The sequence below is a fragment of the Dryobates pubescens genome, chromosome 3, assembly GCF_014839835.1.
Source record: "Dryobates pubescens isolate bDryPub1 chromosome 3, bDryPub1.pri, whole genome shotgun sequence".
Taxonomy (NCBI): Eukaryota; Metazoa; Chordata; class Aves; order Piciformes; family Picidae; genus Dryobates; species Dryobates pubescens.
The window spans coordinates 26,042,557-26,059,603 of NC_071614.1; the positions used below are offsets into that span (position 1 = coordinate 26,042,557).

The 17,047-nt window shown below is 39.7% G+C and overlaps 1 protein-coding gene across 1 annotated transcript in view; it reads right to left on the reverse strand.

Moving 5' to 3' along the window:
- Positions 1-14,883, reverse strand: part of NBAS (NBAS subunit of NRZ tethering complex) — a 151,576-nt gene extending 136,693 nt beyond the window's left edge. The window contains exons 1-9 of the mRNA XM_009909471.2: positions 14,727-14,883; positions 9,932-9,986; positions 9,308-9,344; positions 7,320-7,397; positions 6,350-6,397; positions 5,111-5,154; positions 4,530-4,663; positions 3,628-3,761; positions 3,371-3,469 (exon numbers count right to left, since the gene is read on the reverse strand). Coding sequence (XP_009907773.2) covers positions 3,371-3,469; positions 3,628-3,761; positions 4,530-4,663; positions 5,111-5,154; positions 6,350-6,397; positions 7,320-7,397; positions 9,308-9,344; positions 9,932-9,986; positions 14,727-14,873 — 776 coding nt within the window. The 5' untranslated portion in view covers positions 14,874-14,883. The remainder of the gene's footprint in view (positions 1-3,370; positions 3,470-3,627; positions 3,762-4,529; positions 4,664-5,110; positions 5,155-6,349; positions 6,398-7,319; positions 7,398-9,307; positions 9,345-9,931; positions 9,987-14,726) is intronic.
- Positions 14,884-17,047: the final 2,164 nt, after the last annotated feature.

Below are 17,047 nucleotides of genomic sequence, written 5' to 3' on the forward strand. Positions count from 1 at the left end.
GCAACAGCAGGGGCAGAAGCTATTAAGACGAATAACACAAATGGCATCAAAAGAAAATGAAAGGCACACCTGAGTGCTTGGCAAAGATCTGCTCTTGTTTACCAATTATTTTTTCAGGACCAGGCAGGAGATAACTCCAAAATAACAAGTTGACAGGTAGACTGGGAACAGTAATAGGAGAAGCTTTTTTTCTATTAACTATTTTTTTTTTAAGTTTGTCTCAGTCTGAAGAAGATATCATGCTAATAATTTTTGTCCCAAAAATGTGAAATACTATTTTTCCTAGACAAATACTGGGGCTCTTAAATCACTCCACATCAGCTGTAGTTTTGTATCACTCCAGATCATAGAATGGCTTAGGCTGGAAGAGACATCAGAGATCATCTAATCCAACCTCCCTGTCCTAGGGCAGGGATGCCTCTCAACTACACCAAGTTACTCAAGGCCCCACGCAACCTGGCCTTGAACATCTCGAGGGAGGGGGCATCCACAACCTCTCTGGACAATCCATTCCAGAGTAGTGAATAATTTCTTCCCAAGATCCAAGATGAGTCATAAAGTAATGTTAATACATGACATGTAACAGTAAATTCCTAGAAGGGAAAAATTTGTCTATTGTGCTGTTATGAATATCAAGATCAATGCAACATCCTTTAGTACTTACAATCTTAAATAAAACTTTTTATTCTTGCATGTGACAGTACAGCTAGCATGCAGCAGTTAACTGAAGCAGCTCCTGTGTTTTTTCCTAGCTTCACTTAATCTTCTACACATTTCTTGGATCACAGAACTCCTGGGAAGTCTTTGAGGAAACTGATGAAGCCTGCCTGACATTCCCAAGGAGATTTAGCTAGCAAATTCTAAAAGCTTTTAACAAGGTCTCTCACCTGTTTTGGATCAAAAAGCCATCTGACCTTTTGTTGTGGCTGATTCCTGATTAGTAAGCATCAGGAACCCTGTCAAGAAGTCCTAGAAAAAGGACCTATGCAAGTGCCAGGCCTAGAATACAGCCTAAAGATGCAGCTTTTTGCGCAGCAGTTTGCAGAAAATACTGGCCAGTAACATTCTCTGCATGTGCTCTCAGCAACTGTGGTGATTCACCACCAGGCTCAGTCCCCAGTATCCAAGATGTGAACATGGACTGCAGGTCATGGCTCCAAGCAACCTGCTCTAGTTGACCCTGTTGTAAAGGGGAATGGATTAGATGACCTCCAGAGCATCCTCCAGTCTCAAAAATATGGCTATCCTGGTAGTACATCCTCTTGTCCAGGCTGAACAATCGCAGTTCCCTCAGCTGCTCATCACAATACCTGTTCTCCAGACACTTCACCAGCCTCACTGCCCTTTCTCTGGACCTGCTCCAGCACCTCAATGTCCTGCCTGCAATGAGGATACCAAACCAAATCCAGTAGAATAGAACAGAATTAACCAGGTTGGAAAAGACCTATGAGATCAAGTCCAACCTATCACCCAACACCATCTAATCAACTAATCAACTAATCTAATCTAGCCCCACCTGGAACTGCTGAATGGCTGTCAGCAGCACAATGCAGTTGGTCAGCATTGTCCTTCAAGTCTTCACTGTTGGCCACCCCCAGTTCCTGCAGCCCCACGCACACGGCAGCCTGGCTGAGCCAGGCCCTGCCATGCCTGCTCCTGCCACAGCTTCCACAGCACATCCCACTCCCAGCTCCACCAACAAAGTTATGCTGAAGATACCTACCATAATGTTGGTCTCAAAACCAGCATATTCAATTGAGGTATCCAAGAATAACTTGAGATTTCTACACAATTCCTCACTCAACTTTGATACAAAAAAAGAAAATTCCAATTGAATTTAAGTCTCTTCATCTTCTATAGTCACAGATTTCAGGCTCTAATGTCAAACATTTTCTGTAGCAATTGCAAGTAACTCTGACAAAGCATTCAGCTCCAGATTACGATACTCAAAATAAGGAGGTAGGGAACCTTGCATTGCACCCTAAAGAGAAGCTCACACTGAAGGTAATATTTAAGTTTTGTTAACTGAAGTGCACCATAAATTCTACTATAGATGAAGAGTGGATCACATAAAAAGATTAGTCATCTAAATCAAGGTATACAATACTTTTCCACAGTAGTGAAACACCTTATTATACTTTTTCCCAAAATTATTGTTTCAAGTTTTCATACAGATTCAGACACATTCTCTACTGACATACACTCTTGGCAATTATCATCCATCTAGCTGAAAAAAAATAATAAAACCCAAGCATATTAAGTTCTTAAGTTTTGTTTATGCAAGGTACTCAAACAGTAAAGGACATAAGTTGATTTTCATTATTCCACCAGTAAAGTGAGATCACTAGCTAGGGCTTCCTTCGTAGATACAATGACACATGACCTCTTGTTACTATTTCACTAAATAGGAACATTAAAATATAATCTATTTTTTCTCCCACTCCTTATCCAACAAACAGCAGTGTTTAATTTGCCACTTTTGTTCATCATTACAGGCTGGAGAGGTGGGCACAAGCCAACCTCATGAGGTTCAACAAGACCAAGTGCAGGGTCCTGCATCTGGGTCGAGGCAATCCCAGGCACAAATCCAGGCTGGGCAGGGACTGTCTGGAAAGCAGCCCTGAGGAGAGAGATTTGGGGTTGCTGATGGACAAGAAGCTCAACAGGAGCTCTCAGTGTGCACTTGCAGCCTGGAAAGCCAATCAGATCCTGGGGTGCATCAAGAGAAGTGTGGCCAGCAGGTCAAGGGAGGTGATTCTCCCCCTCTACTCAGCTCTGCTGAGACCCCACCTGGAGTACTGTGTCCAGTTCTGGAGCCCCTATTACAAGAGGGATATGGAGGTGCTGGAAGGTGTCCAGAGAAGGGCCACGAGGATGATCAGAGGGCTGGAACACCTCTCCTGTGAGGACAGACTGAAGGAGTTGGGGCTGTTCAGTCTGGAGAAAAGAAGGCTCCAAGGTGACCTAATTGTGGCCTTCCAGTATCATAAGGGGGCCTACAAGAAGGCTGGGGAGGGACTTCTCAGGATATCAGGTAGTGATAGGACTAGGGGGAATGGAATGAAGCTGGAGGTGGGGAGATTCAGGCAGGATGTGAGGAGGAAGTTCTTCACTATGAGAGTGGTGAAGCCCTGGAATAGGTTGTCCAGGGAGGTGGTTGAGGAGCCATCCCTGGAGGTGTTTAAGACCAGGCTGGATGAGGCTCTGGCCAGCCTGATCTAGTGTGGGGTGTCCCTGCCCATGGCAGGGGGATTGGAACTAGATGATCCTTGTGGTCCCTTCCAACCCCAACTGATATTATGATACTATGATACTACAATACTATGATACTGTTTCCATCCTATTGGCAAATAGCAAACAGAACACTTACCTATGACCTGGATGATAAATGACAGTAGTTATTCCATGGGCATAATGGCTGCTAAAGCTGAAACTATGACTTTCTTGAAAGCTTTGATTTGTTCCAACACTAAGTAGACATGGGAGAAGGGGGTGAAAAGAAGGAAAGGGAAAAAAAAAATTAAAACTCCACATTATTTCAGATCTATTTTCTTTGAAGAGGGGAAAGGTAGAAAGAATTCCTTTGACATTCCCTTGTTCTCAAAACAAGTAAAAATGTATACTTACCTTACAAGATAACTTCTCAATTCTCCACGATAATTAACAACCAGCAGTTCAGCTGACCACTGGGCACTTGCTTTGTATTCTAGAAAGATCAATCCAGCAATAGCATAGCTCAGATCTCCTGGAATATTTGCTGCCTTCACCCAAAAATGCATAGAAGACATTCAGAATGAAAAAAATAAATTTAAAAATAATATTTTTTTTAAGTGTCTCCATTACTGCAAATAGCTAGGAATTTAAAAATTTACTACAGCATGTAAAAATGTATTTTAAAAAAAAATCACAGTTTGTATTAGTAACAAAATACAGCTGCTTTTATTTTGAAGAAATCGCATTAACCATGCAGGCTACAAAGACAATATACTGAGGTATACGATACACTTGAGCTACCTTCCCACATTAGTTTATTATAACCTTTGAATAAGCAAAATATTAGATACACTGTGTGGAGGAAGCCAACAGCAATCACTTCTTCTCATACTAAGAGAATAAAAATACCCTCATATTGGTCTACTAGCAATATGTCTTGACTTCTAAATGACTGCAGATTTGTAATCTACTACTACAGGTTGTAATTATTTGCACACATATTCATTAGGTGATTTTATACTTCCACAATCTGATGTATCTGCAGATCTACAACAAGTCTAGGAAAAAGGAAAGAAAGATGAAGGTTCTGACTAAGTGCATCAGCACAAAGGGTATGTTTTGCAAGTGCTACATGCTACTTACCTATAATACATCCATCACATGATGAACGCCTCATGGTACATTCATGCATGGTATAAAAGCTTGCAGTATGAACACCAAAGTAAGTCATGAGTACAAAAATACCAGAGGGGAAATTACCCTTTTCCTTAGCAAAAGTCCTACTATATTCACATTGAATTCAAGAGGGCACTTACCGGTGCAATGACCAAAAGCTCACTACCCATTAGGTCAAACACTCTCACTGTTCCAGTGCTTTCAGCATAAGCAAGTAACGTACAATCATGACTCCATGCCACTCGCCTCCACTGAGGGTTAGGATCCTTTGGCACTAAAACAAAGGAAGACATTTATCTTAAAATGAAGTGTAATCCCTTAAACAGAATAAAAAGTCAACTGCATCCAAAAAATGCAGGATGTCTACCAAAATTAGAAACTTATCCTGGTGCAGGAAAAAAAAAAGAAAGAAACAAAAAAACCCACACCTTACACAAAAAACAACCCACCTCTCCATCACCTGCTAGGTCTCACAAACTCATTTATTTTATCTTAGCTATCATTTTATTTCTGATTCAGGTTTCATATGTTAATCATCATGAAAAGATGAGAAGGAGGTCCGGTAACAGAGCTAGTCAAGAAGCAAACTTATTAAGAGATTCTTCCTAATGATTTTTACCAGTTACCCCATTATCGTAAACTGACACCACTACTTAGCAGTGCATGAATAATAAACAATGATGGCACTCAGTAATGATGAAGAGATGTTGTGATTGTATACCTTGACATTTTCCAACTATAGATCCAAAATCATCTTTTGCAGACCTGCAGAAAAAGAGACACATTGATTTAAAAAGAAGAAAGGAAAAAAAAAAAAAACCAACACACTCTTATGTTTTACACAATAAATGGAACACCATAAAAATACTTGAAGGGCACAATTCAAAGGCCTGTATGTATTTAGCTGCTTGTTCAAAAAGGCAGATAGTAGCTTTCACTGTCAGACAGCTATAGTAATTAAAAACATGATTTTAGAAACCATCCTGCCAATGCATAAATACTAATACCCTTCATTTAGTAGTAATGCTGTTCAAAATAGCTTCATTTCAGAACTTCAGCACATACCTTTAGGGGAAAAAAGCCAACCCACCTAGTCAGTATCCTGTTGCTTACAATTTTAGAAACACTGTAAGAATGTAGTTATATTAATACTGCTGAAACACAAGATTTATTTTATAGTCTATAAGCTGACATTTATGGTGTTCACACAACTTCTGATTGAACAATTTTCATATACTCGCTTCTTTTACATATAAATAGAAGGTCTGACCTTCCAGCAAATGGATTTTTTGTGAAGCAAGTAAACACACTCAATCAAGATACATTTTACAGTTAAATGTGTTCTTGAACTGGCAAAGGAGGACTGGTTTTTAGAAGAAGAAGAAAAAGGGAAAACATCAGTCTTTACAACAAGCCACATTACTTCTAAAAGAAGGTGAAGTATTATATATGCCAGCTACTCTACAGAATAGCACAAAACTAGCTCTTTGTCCATTTATTAATAGAGAATATCTAGGAAGAACAGAAAAGCATCCAGTCCACATCTGTCTTGTGCTGAAAACTCAAGAGCTGGACACAGCACTGCAGTTGGGGTCTCACCAGAGTGGAGTAGAGGAACTGAATCACCTCCCTTGATTTGCTGGCTGCACTTCTTTTCATGCAGACCAGGATATCCATACTATTTTAACTATGGAAGGTTTTCAGTGGGGTGTCATTTGGTTGGAGTTTTTTTTCAGTGTTCGTTTGGTATGCTTGTTTGTTCTTTAAAAAGGGGGAATGACTAAGAAGAAACAGAAGGCTTATGCTTTCTAATGGAAAATATGTTAAGACTTTTCCTTAATTATAACTTCTTTTTTTTTAAATGCAACAAGTAAAAAAAAAAAAAAATCTTTAAAAATACAGTTAGTAAAACATTCTCAGAACTCTACAACCATGGTCATAAAGCAATAAATAATGTTACCTGATTTCTACACATTGGTCTTGAACAACTGCCAATAATTTACCATTGCTGAAAGAAAAACAAAGGTGTGTGAAAGTTCATTTGAAGTCCATCTAGGTGCTTTTCAATTTTTACCAAGAAAAGGAAAAAAAGAAATCAGTGTTATAATAAGATTCCTCTGCAGGGGATATCAGAATCAGATGTTGCTTATGGATAACTTCAAAACAGCAGTATCTAAAACTATGCATTGCATTATCTGGAATAAACTACTACCATGCTTCAGTAAGTTACATTTTCTCCTTAGGAGCAGGTCTCATGACTTTATATTTAACATACAACATTGCAACTGGCATGCTGTGCATCGAAAGAGGTCATCACTTCCCTCAAAGAATCATCATTTCTCTCAACAGTCAGAGCTCTTGCTGCACCACTGATTATATTGAGCAATAATGAACTAAAATATTCCATGCTACCTTCGTATCATTGAACCATTTTTCTGTACATATTTATGCTTATTTTTAAAGCCAGCGATCTCACTGATGCTGCTAAAATTGCTACAGAACAGCTGGTTGCAACCTTGGAACTCTCACTTCTCTATACATACAATAGCAAGCAAGTCTTGAGGGTATGCTTTCGTTTTCCACAAACTTGAAAATAAACTATTTTATACTGCATATCTGCCAATTTCTAAGTCTTTAAGTGGTCAAATTTTAGACTTGAGTTTGATAATGTTTGCACTGAAATTCACTTTGCCTCAAAAGCCAGAGGGCATTCTGACCTGAGTGAAAGATGCATTAAATGAAGGGAAGCAAACTGGAAGCCCATAGGTAACAGACTGACTTTTCTTTCCCCAGACTACCTTGTGAAAGCCTCCAGTATTACTCCTGACTTTAGCACAGTATTAACTCAGCAATGCTACCAACACAGTGAGCAGGGAAGTGGGAGGAAAAGCATGTAAGCATGTAAGCATTTAAGCATGTAAGCTCGTTACCTTGCAAGTACTAGGTGCCAGTTGATCTGCTTGCTAACTAGACGAACCAGTCCACTGGGCAGAGAAAACTTTGCAGGGCTGAAATTACAAAAACATTAGGCCAAACCACAACACCTTAACAAAAGCAGTGCCTGAGATACACATGCCCAGAGACTTAGCTTTAAGGTAACCACCAATCACCTGAGAGGTTTTATCAAGTAAACATGAATAAACACTGCACCCTGCCAATGATGAAGGCTAAACATATTCCCATTTGTATTACAAGAATAAAACCCACATTAAGAGAACTGATTATTTAGTCATCACTCTACATTCTGATCAGCAGACATAAGGAATCTAGTCTGAATTCAATGTTCTCCTTCCCTGTAGCAGCCCTTTAAACTAGAGGGCTCCCAAGCTTCTTCTCAAACACTTTTACTAAATTGTTGGGTTTTTTTTAACATAGATATCAGACTTTAAATATGGCTAACTGGGGAAAGGGAAGAGAAAGAAGTTAATTCTGTCTGCAATTAAATCATTACAACTAGACATATATGATGGTATGGAGCCTACAAAACCACTCTCCTCCCACCCCCCAAAAAAAACCCAAAACCCTAAAAACAAACAAAACCACCCAAACAACTAATACAAGGGAGCACAAATAAAAAAATGCAGACCACCAGCAATAGGGAAAATAGCACTGCCTTCTGAATTCAAGTATAGTATTGTTTCACAAGAAGCCACATTAATGTCCCTTTGCATTTATATCAAAACCAACAGAACACTCCTAAAAAGGGAGAACTGATATCTGCAAACCTGCCAAGTACATCAACAGAGCAGTAAAAACCATAGAGCTAAAATCCCCCAGAAACACTGTATTCACCTCAATGTTTCTGGGACCATGTAAGTGCCTTTTGAATCAGAAGTTAAACATCTAAGTGGCATGACTGTTGCTCAACTAGCTTTTTGTAGACAGTCTGAATTGTCAAGAAAATAAAAATTTAATTCTTAACTATTGCTCCTGCAATGCTATCATACCTGTTACTGAGGCTTGGGGTGGGGAATAAAAAAAAGAAAAAAAAAAAAGAAAATTTAAAAAATAAAAAGAGGAAAAAGAAAAAAGAAGAAATAAGAAGAAATTTTTAAAAAAGAAAAAAAAAAGCTTCTTCACTTGCAGTATCTCCATTGAGAGTGGGGAGGACAAATACATGTTTTGAGAAAGATGATGTTCCAAATGCAAGTTTAGTTAGGCTTCTGATTGTGGTGGGTTGAAAATCACACACACACACACCACCCCCCAACATTACATTTGCCAGACCCACCTCAGTTGGAAGCAACTGAAAGCTGTATTTACAAGCAAAAACTGCAATCTACAATGGAATGCAATGAATATGTACAAAATATACAGTATTTACAATATTTACAGGTATTTACAATTAATGAACAGCACAAGGACCCTCCTGGCCAAAGACCAGGGAAAGCTAATAGCTTCTCCCTCCCTGCTTCCCCCTTACCTCCCCTGTACACAAAAGGGACAAGAGAAAGGAGCAGAGAGATGTTAGACTCAGCCAAAACAATACAGCCAAGGTCAAGCAGAAGCAAGGTAGTTATCTCTCCCAGAGTGAAGAAGCAAGAGAAGTTGTTTACATTACTAGCTTAAGTCCATTATCTTTCCTTTTTATGCCCAATAGTGATTTGTTTACATTTTACTACTTTCTGTTCAAGATCTGTGAAAAATTTTAAAAGCATAGCCTAAAACTACCACACTGATACAAATAGAAAGTCAAACCAGTACACACCAGCTCTCATCTAAAGAGCTTCAGATAGGCAACTCAAGTGTAACAACTTAAATTTATTAAAACAGAGTATTCTAAGCATTGCCTGGACAATATTCTAAAGAGGTGTTAAATTTCACTCGCATTAAAAATAACTTTTCATCAAACCAAAAAGCTATAAAAAAAAATTTTACCAAATACAAAGATACAAAGCACTATTTTCATCAAACCGACCTGTACCAGATGTACCGAAGCAAAAACAATGCAGGACCTAAAATGGAAAGAGAAGCATATGATTACATCTCTAGTGGTTTTAAGATACTCTCCAGCTTAGTGTACACAGAAACTCAGAAACTGTCATGACAGGAAAGGCATTAAGGGAAAAATCCTCTCTCTTTGGCCAATATCAAAAGGATCACTACACATTTCTGGAAATTCTAAGAGAAATTCCTACTGGATGAAAACACAATTCAGTTACTGAATAAATTAAGTGCTGAATGGCAATGTCATGTACTCAGAATGGAAAGCTTCCTTACAGAAGCATCTACCTAGCATACAGCCCAGTGCAAGAGCTAGAAAAGAAAAAATACTTGAACAACGTTTCCACAATACAGAACAAAGCTTCAAAACATCTTAGATGCATGGTTTATTAGTTTGTCCCAATAAGCTAAGAGACAAGAAAGGTCACAAAGATGAGATAAAAATTACACAGCAAAACTGATAATCAGAAAACATCGTCCTGAAAACACATCCTCCACTCCATTTCTATTTTACTAGCCAGTCTGAAGTGCAGAAATTGTACATTTTATAGCAATCCACACATCCTTCTTATAAGTCATAAGAACAAGTCATATTTACCTGTAACTGCTTTAGTGATGATGAATGATGCACCATGTTGTCTGTTGCCTCTTGGCTGAAAATACAATAATAATGGTCAAATATCATGCTATACATAAACAACATAAATGCAACACACATATATATATATTCATTGATTAAATTTAAGTTGCCTGCTAGCCTACGTTACTTGTTTATCTTCTGTTACTCACAACTTCACATCATAATTTAACTGCATGAGGTAAAACAGGCTATAAAGCAAATATTTTAAGTGCCAAGAGGAAATAAACAACATGTACTGCAGATTGTCTATTGATTCAGCTTTGTCCTGATCTTTGGTTAGCAACAGAACACATTGATGCCTGATTGTCTCCTGTAAGGCAGTATAAATCATTCTTTCTATGCTAAATGAATGTCAGATTGATCTGTATTGTCCAGAAATCACAACAATTGGTGTTGAACCTATTATGCTGTTCAATATATAACTACAAAGATACACAGACACTGTTCATGAAAGTTCCAGAAACACTAAGAACAAAGAACTTCAGAAATAAAATTCTTTTTATGTCAGTTTGTACTAGAGAGTAGAGATAACGACCTTTACTCCATGACACCTCATATAGCCTTTCCAGGAATATGGCTGTACCTAAGGCAGAGAACAACTATGATCATTATATAAATGAAAGCACTCTCCAAACACAATAGTAAGCACCATGGGTTGAGTTGAATCTACTGATGCTATTCAATACCATGCTGCTGTCATGCCAGCTTCAAAATTAAAGGGCTGGCTAGAGCCAAGTATCACAGGGCTTTAAGTTCAGATTATAACATGAGAGGCTTCCTGTTCCAGTTTCAAGGTTTTGGGGGTATTGGTCTTTTCCACTGGGCTGGCTCCTGCATTCCTGGGTGGGGGGAACCATTTTATTGCTAGTTTCTACTGCTGCTTCTACATTTTGCTGCATTTTTCTGCACACAGGCTAAGGCAATTGTGCATTGTCTCATTTGCAGTAAAATTCTTTAACTCAACCCAGAGTTTTTTTGTTGCTACTTTCCCTCCCATCTGTGTTGGGGGGACAGGGCTTGTAAGAGCAGGCTACGTTAACCCAGGATAGTAAGAAACACAAAACAACATAGGATGTATATTCTTAGCTACAAGAAAAGGTAAAATTATTTGCCAATAAGAAAGCAGGAAAGAGGGATTAAACTGAGAAGACAGGAAAGATAATCAGTAATGGAGGCATCTAACATCCGCGAAATGAACAGCCATGCTTGTAATTTTCTAGTGAAAATATCTTAGCATAACAAACAGCATTAGAGTAGGTAATGAATTAATTTCCATTTCTCTTCAGTATAGAATACATAAAGCAGACCTCTCACTCTGAGTTACAGAGCAACAAGCACTAAAAGACATACTCATTCTCAAGTATGTCTATATTTAAATATATATATATGGGTTCCCCAATTTAAGCTACTGAAGTAAAGATTCACAGTCTTCTATGCAAAGTTTGCAATCCAGAAGTAATATTTCAAATAATTGGGCTGTCATCTCACAGCATCTAAGAGACCAACATAGCTGTACTACTACATAGTGTTCCAAATTCAGGTTTATCAACCGGGAACTAACAAGGCATTACAGTAAAACAAGTGAGAGTATAAATTATTTCTAGTACCCTGAGAAGAACTGGGATTTCCTAGAGAGGTTAACAAAAGAACTTGTTAAAGTTTCTGGATTAACAGAAGTTTGAAGTAAAAATATTTCAAAAAACTGCTCATGCCTCTTAAGAATATTCAAAAAAAATCTTGTGTCCACTCCTGAGCCTGAACTATGGGCTCCTATTCCACAAACCTTAAACCCTTTACAAAGCTGACATGTACTCTAAAGATCTGAATTTTACTTTTTGTAATATATTCAGAAACAGCAATGGCTCCCAAATCTGATATATTCTTTTATTTAATTAATTCCCATTTGGGAAAACTTCAAATTCTCCTTCACTACAACATTCCAGAAATAAAACTTAAGTCACTTCATTGACAAGACGCTCACTTAGTTTTGGATTTTGTTGCACACTCAGCAAGCTTACAGAGAGCAAGGGTGGGAAGGAAATCTCAAAAAATTAGATGGCAGTGAAAAAAACCCATAGTATCAATCTGTGCATTTGATACATTTCAGAAGATAGACAGTACTTATCTACTGGAGAAAAGGAAAAGTTCAGTCTGCCTGCATTTCCACAAATGATTCCACAAGTCCTTCCTTGGAAGCTCCTCTACAACCACTGCCTCATTTCTCTGATCAGCTACTCAGTAATTCCTTTCACACTTATACATTTTGGGCTTCCTGAATAGTGCATTGTATATATTAGTCTCCCTACACTGAATACAGATTGCCCAGTTTCCACACCACTCTCTTCTCTGGCACTACAAAGTTCCTTGCATATGTTCTTCACAAATTCCTCTTATTTCCTCCCCACCACCCAAATAAAAAAATCCTTCTTGGGAAATTCAATATAGGTGCATGAAAATACTAACAAGAACTGAAAATAATTTGAGGTTCCACCCTAAGAAACTTGCACAGTTTTATCAGTATCTTGAATTTAACATGACTTTACATAGGATTCCTCTTCCAATGACCATAATTACAATGTGAAGTCCTCAGCACTCTGCAACTAAAAATGAAATAACAGAAAATAAATCAATGTCAATAGAGACCTGTGAAATGCTTGGTTTATGGACTTGCTAGGTTCCTGCAAAGGAAGGCGTTTAATCTAGCTTCCCAAGGCACCATTCAACTTCCTTTCCCTTCCTGCTGCACCTCCCCTCACTCATTCCAAACCATTCAGTTCTACAAGAAGGCAAGGAATGTGTTGTGACTTTTTCTGAAAAGTGTGAATAAATGAGGATTAAAAGAGACAGATGTTCCAAGTCACAATCACCTAAATAATATCCCTGTCAACGCACCTTAAAGCAAAAACTGGATCGTGCTGACAAAATACTTGCCTTTGTATGTCAGTGTAAAAACAATTTACAACTGTAAGCAGAATATCAGAAGTGTCCTTGGCTACATCTTCAAGAATGATGTAAATCCAAACTACATAGCATAATATTTTCAAGCCTTCCTGAATCTGCCATTCACAATAGGAATTATCTTGAAATTAAAATAGGCAAGAAATACCAGGTTGTAAATAGCCCATGCCATTTGCTGAAGTGGACAAGCAGAATTCTATGATACTGAGAAAGTCTAACAGGGCAGATAGGGACCTTCAGACTGTGGTCCTTACAATTAACTTTAAATCGGCATACCCACACTGACACTACAGGGAGGTATCACAATTCACTCAGCATTGACTGACCTCACCTCTCGATACCTCACCTCTACACACTTACAAGTGTATTAGGGTGGCCATACAGGAAATAACATGATGGCTTCTCTGACTAATTACTTTGTTAAACTTACCACACAACTTCAAGAATAGTAATCTGGTTGAGGATGCCCCTGCTTACAGCAGAGGGTTTTTGTCTAGATGACCTTTGGAGGTCCTTTCCAGTCTGGACAATTCTATGAATACTAATGGCAACAGAACAGAAGGAATACTTGTCAGAAAGGTACCCCCTCATACAACCACAGCCTCACGCCACCACATCTTAGTCCTCCTAGTTTGCAGACATGTAAATTGCTTTCACATTATTTGAACAACACTGTTTACCATCTCTCAAAACAAAAACAAGTGTAACTGTCTGCTCACCTATATGAATACTGTAGAAAGCTTGTAATTGGTAACACTGAAATAGTATTTTCCAAACATATACCTGTTGCTGCAGTTATTTACAGATCAAAAGAAACAAACAAAGAAGTCTTACTGAAAAACAAGATGATTTTATAAAAATATTTAGTAATTGCTAATTGCTAATCTACCTGTGATGTTTTAAATCTTCTGTGTTCAGATGTTCTCATTAAGTATAAAACTTTAGATGATTCAAAAACACGGTAAACATATGAACAATCGCAGTGAATTTGAAAGCCACTACAAGACAGAAGTAAAACTACACTGCCTGCATTCTCTATAGTGAAATCAGACAAGAGTAGACACAAAGGCAGATATCTCAGCACACTGCAGGGAAAAAGGATGAAAAAGCTAATATTGTCAGCTTATCCATTAAGCCATAAAGAAGAATAAATAGAAACAAACATAAAGTTGTAACACGTGAGCAATGCTTTCTGATCTTTTCAGCTTTGGCATGAGTTTGTGTGCCTTGTACACACAAAGCAAAACACTTCTTCCTTCCAGCCCACTCCTGAAAACACAGATTCAGCCATTCTGATATTCAAATCCAGAGAGGAATCCTTTTCCTCACTCAAGGTAAGTTCAACAAAGATCTTGTTTTCATCAAGACAGCTTCCACTGCTCTCAGTAGGGAAATGACACATGGACTTCATCAGTTTCCCTCCAATCACCTTAACAGGAAAACCTGGCATAGATTGTTCACATGTAAGGAGCAAGAAGGACTTCAAGGCATCTTCAGCGATACAAACCAAGGTGACAACGTGAGAATTAAGTGACACGAGCCCATGACAGCTGCAGGATGACTGCAAGGGTTACTTCTGCGCTTGCCCCTGCTGCCCTTCCCCCGCTGCGCTCAGCCGGAACGAAGCGTGCAGCCTAAGGAGTCTCAGTAGAGACAAAAGCCTGTCCCCACTCTCTGGGGGCCGGCGGCGATCCCCCGCCTCGGGCAGCCCAGCCCCCCGGGCAGCGGGGCACATCACCTGCCTACGTGGCCAGTCCCCTCCCCCGCACTCCAGCCATTCCGTGGCGACACACACCTGCACCTCCGTCTCCGGAGGCCACTCGGTGTTGACTAGAAGGTCGTACAAGATATTCTCTTCCCCGTCCTCCTCCCCTTCGCCAGAATCGGCCATCTCATTCTCTGTCGGCTCTACTTTCCTTCGCTCCCCGCTGGCAGCGGCCATACTGCTCCGGTCTCCGCCCACCCAGCACCGCAGCAAGGACGGTGCCTGGCGGAGACCAAACCAATCGCAACGTACAGCTCAGTGCCTTTACATTCCGGTGTTGACACCGGGGCAGGCGTTCCTGGTGCATCGCGTCGCGTCCCGCTCACTGCCTCCTCGTGGGGCCAGCGGCCGTTGCCTTCCCTGCCTTTGGAGCTCAAAGCTAGAGTAAGGGAATGCGGCCGAGGAGTCCTCACTGTCTCAGGGGTATCTCTGAAGGGCTGCCGCTGCAGCTTCAGAGACTTCAACCTTCCCGCTGAGCCGTGAGGAGTGGCATGCACTTTTAGGGCGAGAAACGAGGAGGTAGCTACTGAATATAACATATGTTGCACGTTTAGTAAGAGCATATACAAATGAGCCTTTAGATCCACAGGTCGTCTGGTGCCACAGGCATCCTAAGATCCTTTTATCCAGTGCCCAACACTTCTCCGGAAGCACGTTGTAACTATCTCGGGGCCACCCGTCTGGCATGACTGTCCTATTAACACGGCTGTCTGAACAGGGCTGCCCGGGGAAATACATGCAGTTGCAGCCTGATGTTGGCTGTCCAGAAAGCTGAGACTGGGAAGATTTAGAGTAAGGAGCACCTAATGTAGCAAGGCCTGAATGTATTAATTAAACACTGAAAAGGAAAACAAAAAAGGGGAAAAAGCAAAAGTTACACGTTTCTCACAAATTACTCTTCATACTTTCATGATTCTACATAGAAATTAAAAATATTTCAACAAATGTTGAATTATAAGCGTTGGTACTCATACAGTACAGCTCTCTCATGCAGATACAAATACGAGCCAGCTCACAAACTATTACAAAAGAGCTAATGTTTCAGTCTCTTTCCTGCAAAGCATTTTTACAAAGCATTTGTAAAGTTAAAAGAAAATTACCTCACACCTTGCTACTTCTGCTCCAGTATTCTAATTTTAGCCTGTAGTAGTATCCTAGCCCTGTAAACTACTGTGCAGCCCAGAATTAGGTTAAAGTAAAAATTAAATTCTAAGATTAGGGATTCAGGTCAACATGAAAGCTGTGCTGGGAAGAAACACTTGCTGGGGAAATAAATTATTTCTGACTGTCTCAGTAACATTTCTTTAGCTACACTTGGCAATGCAGTTTGTAAAGCAATTACAAATAGTATAACAACATGTTCATTAATTTCAAAGAATTGTGGGAGATTTATAATAAATTACACGCTAAGTTCCATGTCAACAAGCAGCAAGATATATTTATAAAGAGATCTGCTTACAAACATTTTCTCAGACTGGTGGCTGAATCCATAGATGATTCATATATGTGTCTTTACAAATAGTTAGATTTGTTATTTTTCCAAAAGCAAGCAAAATAATGATTGACAGATATAATTAATAATAGTGGAACAAAGGAAGCACATTAAATGAAAATACTCCCAAAGGAATTAATTATTATCTGATAAGTCATCATGATGCAAACAGCCTGCTACTAAATATATGAAATAGCTACCGTATTTTTTCTGCACACTGCCTCTTTTCTACAGCGTGTCATAAAATCATAGAATCAACAAGGTTGGAAAAGACCTGAAAGATCAAGTCCAACCTGTCACCCAAGATCTCATGACCTCATGACTACTAGACCATGGCATCAAGTGCCACGTCCAATCCCCTCTTGAACACCTCTAGGGACGGCGACTCCACTACTTCCCTGGGCAGCCTATTCTAATGGCTAACAACTCTCTCTGTGAGGAGCTTTCTCCTCACCTCAAGCCTAAACTTCCCCTGGCACAGCTTGAGACTGTGTCTTCTTGTTCTGGTGCTAGTTGCCTGGGAGAAGAGACCAACCCCCTCCTGGCTACAACCTCCTTTCAGGCAGTTGTAGACAGCAATAAGGTCTCCCCTGAGCCTCCTCTTCTCCAGGCTAAACAATCCCAGCTCCTTCAGCTTCTCCTCATAGGGCTTGTGCTTGAGGCCTCTCACCAGCCTCACTGACCTTCTCTGGACATGTTCAAGAGTCTCAATGTCCTTCTTAAATTAAAGGGCCTAGAACTGGACACAGTACTCAAGGTGTGGCCTAACCAGTGCTGAGTACAGGGGCACAATGACATCCCTGCTCCTGCTGGCCACATTATTCTTGATGCAGGCCAGGAAGGGCCAGGAAGCGTCAGT